An 8,441-nucleotide genomic window follows, 5' to 3' on the forward strand; every position below is an offset into this window, starting at 1 on the left:
CAGAGGAAGGCTGCAGGAGGGTCAGGGTAGCAATTATCTCTTAAAACCTCCCCTCTTTTCTTTAAACCCCAAATGGCACTTCATAGCTTCTGGTTCCAGGTTTACCTGAAGTCCTGAACAGCAGGGGAGGAGGAAGGGGGGTGCAGTGGGGGGGGGACCGCCCTGGGTGTCTTTGCTGAGAGGGATGACATTTGGCAGTCGAGGGCAGGCGGCTTGCCGAATGTCTGTCATTGGCGGCTCACTCCGCCCCCATGGGCAGCTTGCTCCACCCCCAGCTGCAGGGCGCACATGCCGCTCCATGCACCTGAGCGGCTATCCCACACCTGGGAGGGCACCCTCCACGCCCCTCAGGAGCGCCCCCACCCCCTCAGGAGCGCGCCCCGTGTCCTGCCCTCCTCGGGAGCGCACCCACCCTGGGCAGCACGGGCATATGCTCTGCCACTGCTGAACAGAAGGGCTGCACAGAAGGGCAATGACTGGGATACGCTGCCACATTTTGCTTAATCCTGTACTGCAGCTAAATGATGGTACCAAAGCCAATGGTTTGAGAGGCCAAGTCTATGTTTCTGGCTCTCAGAAATATTATGGAGCCAAATATGCACGGCAAGACAGACTTCAGAAGACTGGTCGTGTTCCTGCATCTGCTAAGCTAAGGCTCTTGCATATGAAAGCTCGTGCCATAGTGAAGTGGTACCATGGGACTCTCTGCTGCATTTGCAGCCTAAAGCCACTCATACCATGAAATGTAGCACACTTTGCCCTTTTCTCGCTACCCCCCCCCCCCGTAGCTTGCAAATCTCTCCCCCCATTCTGAAATACAGTGTGTTGAACTGGAAGCAGCACACTGGATACGGTTTACTATTTGATGCCATGGCAACATGTCTTGGACTGTTCCTTTGGACTGAAATGGGCAAACGGAGAATGAGGATTTTTTTGGCAGAGCTAGACTGTCTTGGTGTCCTGGCTCAGCCTCTAAATATTCTTCAGGGCTTCTTCTTTTCAGCAAAGAATAATTTTTCTGCTAATGAAGAGTCTGGCTTTAGATGCCTACAGCAACCTGAGACACATCCTCTGCTCAAATGCACTCTTGAAATTCACAGCCACGCTCCTCTGAGCACTTGTGTAATACTAGTGCTTAGGCTGTCTGCTCCCATTAATCACTGAAGGAACCGATTTGAGTTGGTTGACATTAGCTGTGTTGTTTTTTGAAGTTCAGAAATGTTGAGGCTGAAAGCATTACATGATTAATCATTACAGTAAATCAATTATTTCCTTAATTGCAAGTTACAGAGTAGATTGTTTGCTGGATCTTAATTAGAACCCTTCCCTCTCAAGATGAGCTCCATTCTGAAGACATTGCTATGAACAATCTGCTTACATTTCTGAATCAGTCAAGAGGAGCCTGCTTTAAACATCTCCCATAATGAGACACGGTGGATATTATTCTTATTTTGAAAACTAATAGCCTCCCAGTTTTAAAACATCAAGACAAAAGTTAAACCCTGGTGCCATTTTATGGCATTCAGTTTCTATGCGCTGTTTCTAAAGAAACACAAATCTCCTCATAATATGGGGAAAGGGATTAATTACAGCATTGCCAAAGTGTAATGCATCCATCCAGGAGGATCTAAAGGACTCAAGTATTTTATCAGTGTCCATGAAGATGCATCTCAAGTTCTTTCAATTTCCTTCAACATTTACTCTCTAGCTGACTATGGCAGGAGCTGATAACCAAATAGTAAAAGATTCCTCTCCTAACTCTGGTTTTTGTTTTCTAAGTCTTGCTCAACAAATGTAGCATTCCTGCTGAGGAATCCTTCTGGGTAGATTAAGGGTAGGACTTGCTTTTCCTATTTGCTCTTCTCTTAATCTGTTATGTAAGTTAATTTTAGTCCTATGGGTATTCCATAAGCTTCTTAGGCATGTGTGATGGAGATTCCAAAATACTGGGCCCAACTGATTTTGGGTTGTGGAGTGTCTTCTTACTGTTCAAATGATACAACACTGAGGGCATGTACCTTTATTTAGAAAGAAATTTCAGCTGGCAGCATCCAATTTATTGAGTTATTTATTTGGTGTTCTTATATATCACCTTTTTTGTCAAGGACCACCTCAGTGTCTTTTACATCAAAACAAATGGATCAATAAGGTTTGGGGGGGGGGTGGATACAATTCAAAACCATCAGTGAAGTAATAGGTAAAGGTAAAGGGACCCCTGACCATTAGGTCCAGTCATGGCCGACTCTGGGGTTGCGGCGCTCATCTCGCTTTATTGGCCGAGGGAGCCGGCGTATAGCTTCTGGGTCATGTGGCCAGCATGACTAAGCCGCTTCTGGCGAACCAGAGCAGCACACGGAAACGCTGTTTACCTTCCCGCCAGAGCGGTACCTATTTATCTACTTGCACCTTGACGTGCTTTTGAACTGCTAGGTTGGCAGGAGCAGGGACCGAGCAATGGGAGCTCACTCCATCACGGGGATTCGAACCACCAACCTTCTGATCGGCAAGTCCTAGGCTCTGTGGTTTAACCCACAGCGCCACAGCAATCAGTAAAAAATGCAAGACTAGAAACTGAAAAATTATAATAAACTAAGCATGTCCTGCAAAGCATTGGGAAAATGAGTGAGTTTTCCCCATGCACCAGAAGCCCATCAATGCCATGGCCATCCACACCTCCAAGAGGAGGGAGTTGCTCAGCTGGGGCACCACCACAAAAAAAGCCCTGCTCCTGGTTCCCACACAACAGGCTACCCTAGCTGATGGGACCAGAAGCAGCCCCCACTCTGCCCACCCAATCTCAGGGCTCAGGCTGGTTGATATACAGTGGTACCTTGGTTTATAGATGCTTCAGGTTACAGACTCCACTAACCCAGAAATAGTACCTAGGGTTAAGAACTTTGCTTCAGGATGAGAACAGAAATCACGTGGCAGCGGCGCGGTGGCAGCAGGAGACCCCATTAGCTAAGGTGGTGCCTCAGGTTAAGAACAGTTTCAGGTTAAGAACGGACCTCCAGAACAAATTAAGTTCTTAACCCGAGGTACCACTGTAGTGAGAAGCACTGTGACAAATACCTAACTCCCATACTGGTGTGTGTGTATGAGTGTGCATGCATGCAAGTGTAAGGGATGGGGTGGATTATTTGTACAGTGGGGGTATGAATAGCAGGTCACAAACCACTGTTTAGTTTGACGTCATGTATGCTGTCAAGCAACTGAATTTCATTTCATTTTACTGCTTTGTTACAATGGTGCAGAGCTGGAAGAAAGCCAAATATAAACAGAGACCAAAACTCAAACACTGTTTCTCAACAATGTTAGCCAAGCATCAATTCCCACCTTGTGTGTGGTTGACTACAGGTGTCCAATACATGAATATGCAACAATCTACATGTCAGAAGGATTATTACACATTGTAATCTGTGTCTAATAGTCATGCAGTATCCAACATGGAAGCAACGTCTGTGCTGGAACTTTGTAATGTGTGACGTGGCCCTTAGAAATCTGATAAGGCAGCATTGAGAGCCCAGCCAAGGGAAGGGACCAGCCTCACCAGTGTATAGCCCTTGCTTCAGTCCCTGAGGCCATTAACACCATTCTCTGTTCCCAGTCTTTTGACGTTGAAGCACAAAATCAGTGTTTGCTCCTTGTGGCTCTGCCATCAATTCCATTGCATGACCTTGTAAAAGTACATTCTGGAAATAATGACTCACTCCTTATGGTTGTTTGGAGATTTATGTAGTCCAAGGTGAGATTGCTAAGCACACTTTTTAAATGCTATATAAAATGCAATATAGAAAAGATTTTGTAATTGCATGCCAATACAATAAAAGCGATCTATAGTGGCATCATGATAATGGTAATGATACATATTTTTCTAAGAATCTGTAGGCAACACTGGAAAGGGATTCCCTAAAACACCTTGTTGAACATCAACCTAAGTTTAAGGAGCTCCTTTGAATGCATAATTGCCATTTTAATGGGTCTAATGGTGTTTGAAAATCCCAAGCACTCAACGCAAAAAATAAATTGATGGAAGTGATCACAGAAGACATGCTGTGAAATTGAGGTGGAGTTCAGGGTCAGGGAGTTTAAATTAAACAAGCACACACACACAATCCTTAGCCATGTAGTTTCTAGAGCTGCTGCCGCTGAAAAGGGGAAATGAAAGAATCCTATTTTCAGTGTATCAAAAAGGCCTCACAGCCTGCATCTAGTTAGCTCCTTCCTCTCCAATTCTTCACAAACCTTGTCCTTGAATCAAAAAGTAAGTGATATACACAGCCCATTCACAAAATCTGGGGCTTTGTAATATACACAAAAGCCTATCAGGCAGAGCCTGACATAACAGATACTTTTTAAAATAGGTGATGTCCTTATTAGGAGAACAGTTTGATGAGGTCGGGAAAATAGGTCGCCCATGGTAGGCCAGCTGATCTGTTTTACCTCACTTAAACAAGCGGGTGAAAATGTCTGTATTTTTCAAGTTTCAATGTGTGAAGATGACAAAATATTCATTTGCCATAGTTACACATTTCAAAACCTGATCCAATGCTTTGTTCCTAGGTATTTTAAGAAGCTCCCAAACAGCATAGCTATGCCACTCAAGGGGCTCTTTTGGGGTGTGGAGGGGGGTAATGCAGGCATGGAAAAAGAAGTGAGGCAACCTGCAAGGAAACTGACATGACTCAAGCAGTGAAGCACTTTTCAGGATGGACCATGGCTCAGTGATGCACTGTATGCTTTTCTTGTCAAACAGGGGTCACTAATGCAATGTGCAGGCACCATAGAAGCCACAAAAGCCCTTAATGACCCTAGGCTTTCATTTTTAAAAAAATGTACGTTTCTAGTCCTCCTAGAAATAAAATGATCAGGGAAGACAGGTGGCAGGGACTGGCTGGACACTGAGGAGTGGGCACTGGGAGAAGAGAGGTTGGAAACTGACTTGGAGGAAGAGATCAGTGATCTGGGGAGCCAGGAGATGAGAGTCAGAGGCAGGAGAAGCTGCAGGATTGGAGAACAGGTACAGGAGGAGTTAGAGATAGGTCAAGCTGGTGTAAAGTCAAGGGCTGCCACTCCTCCTACTCCTGCCCTACCTCTCCTACTCCACTTTCCACCAGGACCAAAAGAGGATTGAAGGGGGAGGAGCAGAAGCAGGTTACACACAGGTGTAGTCTTTGACTGCTTGCAGAAAACTCAGGTGGGAGAGCTGAGGTTGGGGTGGGCCCCCTCTCTGTTGCTGCAACTGCCTCATTGGGTACACACGTAGGAGCAGCTGAGAGACATAGGACTGATGGGCATGCCTTTTCCGAACTTGCAAGTGTACATTTGACAATAAAGAGTTAATTCTTCACTCTGGATGTTCCTTACCTGACAGCCCCATGACAGATAGGTGCTGCAGAGGAGCAACAGCTGAAAGGCATGTGCTCTACCATTGACCTGTGGACCTGCCCATCTTAGAAAGGCATCTCCAGGGTCCTAGACAGGCACACCCAAGAAACTAACAAGCAGAAAGAAAGCAGCTGAAAAATTCATTTAAAGTAGCTTTAGAGTGGCTGTTTGGACACAGCAGTCTGAACTGTAATAGAATGCCAATGATATGACATTGCCACTGAGTGCTGGGACAGTGTCAAAGGGTTCACTAGCTGGGGAAAGAATACATTTCAGTCCTCTGCAATGATGGAACAACAGCCGTAATTACCTCGAAAAGGCTTCTGTTTCCTTTTGGAAAAGATGAATGCTGCTCTCTCACGGCGATGCAGGTGTGAAACGTCTTGGGAAGAAATATTGGCTCTGCATAAGTGCTGATTATTAATAAGCTATATAACTACTCAACTGCAGCTCTTCACCTTTAGCGTGGGCTGAGATTCCAGTTATTTCAAGCAGATGAAGTTGCTTGTCATCCATGCAGTGCTGGGGATCCCACACGCCTTGTGTGTACATCTCAGATTAGTCATTAACAAGCAACACAGAAACACTGGCTTGTTGGCAGAGCTGTGTGGCAAATGAGGACCGGTTACTTTTTCTGCTAGTAAGCTCTGCTTCCCGTAAATTACAACACTTCTGTGTAGAAAAGAATAGTTGATGTGGAGATTTTTCCATTCTCTTTGCATGAATCAACCACTTCTCATTTCCTTTCCCACCCCACTGCATACCATGCAACATGGATTAAATAGTTTGTGTTTTACTTACATGTTGTAAATAAGAAGGCAGAGAGCTAGCCTAATGGCATATGCAAAGCCAAATCAGTGATGTACTTAGGGAGTTTTAAACTCTGGACTTAATGGCTTTATAGGGGAGCCCACTTAAGAAGTGAGTATGCATTATTTCAAAGTGTAATAAACCAGTACTTTGGGGGACCCTCTGCTTGTTATGCCCTGAGGTCACCACTAACCCATGGATAATGGGTATTGTTTTGGATAATGATATTGTTGGGGGTGCACATGGTTCATTCTCCTCTGTAACATGGCAAGTGATCATGGGGCGCACCTTTTGACATGTCTTGGAAGCCAAAAAAGGAGAGACAAAGCCTTGAAACGATGCTCAAATGATTTTTTTACATGTGAAATATATACAATGCATTTTGGTGTACCACATTCTTCCGCTTATTGTACCAACTCACTGTAAAAATCACACTCTATTATTCCCTCCCCCAGCTTAGGTGGTGAGAGGGACAGCACTTTTTGCCTCCAGTCCCCTGACCTGAAAGTGAACCGTGGAGGTCAGCTGCAAAACATTTTAGCAAGGAGGGGGGCTGCATTTGACTCCTAGTTGCTGCCTCCATTCAGTTCTTCTGATGATTCTTGGGATGCACGCACCTGCCCACCTTTCGGAGCCAGTGTAGGAAATGTTCTGGTTACCATTTAATTAGGGCCATGTAGGATTTTCTTCCTGGAGGTCCTGGTTGGCCTTGGACATGGCAAACTTTTTGTCTACTTCACTCTGGCTTAGTTTTGGTAGTTTCCCCACATTTCCATTTGGTGGACACAGCATGGGGTTATTTGAGAGTGATAAGCACTTTGAGGCACCTTCTAGAAGACGAAGGGGTGCTTCCTCATACCTGCCCACCAATGCCTCATGGCTGGAGAACAGGGGTGGGACAGAGCCTTGCTTGATGACTGGCCTGCTCAACCACTCACTGCCAGATGGCTGGAGGGGACATGAGAAGGACAGAATTCCCTTGGTGCAGCTAACAAGCTGGCAAAGAAAAGCTAGGAATAGGGCATTAACTGACAAGGGAGCTCACACAAAAATCCAAGAAATAGGTTACAGGTTCCTGTGCCTAGGATTCATAAGAGGCCACACAGTTTGGACCTTGTTAGAATAGTAGCGTTACCTGTTTGCAGATCCCAAAACTTCATGTCTGTTCCCTTGTTAAGAGGTGAGTGTGCAAATTAATACTGATTCTTGCCCTCGAGAAGGTGATACAGGAACATAGGAAGCTGCCTTATACTGAGTCAGGTGATTGAGCCATCTAGCTCAGCAGTGTCCATGCTGACTGGTAGCAGCTCTCCAGGGTTTGAGGCAAGGGATCTGTCCCAACCCTACCTGGAGGTGGCAGGGGTTGATCATGAGACCTTCTGCATGCAAGGCAGATGCTACACCACTAAGCCCCGCCCCTGCCAAAATGTGTTGGCCACATTTCATCACAAATAAATTTGTTGACCATCAATCACTTCAAGACCCCCGCCACCATCACCAACTTTCTCTTTTTCTCTCACTTTCTCTGGCTTACAGTCCTCTTGGTACTGCTCTTCTCCATTTTTGGTTCAGCAACATGGCTTGGGCCAGAACTGGGTGGAAGGATTAGGGCCTCTTCTCACACTACAATTTAACAAGGTGGGGGCGCTTTTCACGTCTTTTTCCTCGCTCATCTTTTCCATTCTGCATTTTCAGATGCAGACCTGATTGCCTTTTTCTCTGTGCCAGCGGTCTCATTGCAAATGCCTTTTCTCTCTGTTTAGGGATCTATGAAAGATGAACACAACATCAGCAAAGCCACTTCTATAATTGAAAGTCAGCATCACCACCTACTGCACTGCTTGGAAAAAACAACTGTAAGTAGCAACAAGAAGCCTTCTAACTTTGAATCTCACACTCTTGGGGGTGATTTCAATTGAAGAAGATGCAGGGATACTACAAAGTAAACAACACAAATACATAGATTTATGTACCCTGGGAGACATAAAAATATGTTATTAACAGTTGATGGGATGTGCTAAATATTTTATACATGCCTTAGTTCCAGCACCATGTTTTTTAAAAAAATGTGTTGCACCAAGCAACCCAACAGGTAGCTTCTCTCAGGACTCAACATGTCTTTTTGCTTTGTTGACCTTCAGACGCTTTCCTTTTAAAAAGCACCAAAGTCTGATGCCTAGCAAAATATTGCCACCGAGAATTAAAGGCAGAGATGCTCGGGGTTTGCCCTTACTAGTAGTTGG

General features: G+C 45.2%; 1 protein-coding gene across 6 annotated transcripts in view; it reads left to right on the forward strand.

Annotated features, from left to right (window-relative positions):
* KCND3 (potassium voltage-gated channel subfamily D member 3) overlaps window positions 1-8,441 on the forward strand; it is a 267,155-nt gene that overhangs the window by 246,667 nt on the left and 12,047 nt on the right. For 4 of the 6 annotated variants that reach the window (XM_081009840.1, XM_081009837.1, XM_081009838.1 and 1 more), the window contains exons 5-6: window positions 7,735-7,836; window positions 7,962-8,054. In XM_081009840.1, the coding sequence (XP_080865966.1) occupies window positions 7,735-7,836; window positions 7,962-8,054 (195 nt within the window). The remainder of the gene's footprint in view (window positions 1-7,734; window positions 7,837-7,961; window positions 8,055-8,441) is intronic. The other 2 variants (XM_081009842.1, XM_081009841.1) reach the window with 1 other exon arrangement.

The sequence above is a fragment of the Podarcis pityusensis genome, assembly GCF_964106645.2.
Source record: "Podarcis pityusensis genome assembly, chromosome: 6".
NCBI lineage: Eukaryota > Metazoa > Chordata > Lepidosauria > Squamata > Lacertidae > Podarcis > Podarcis pityusensis.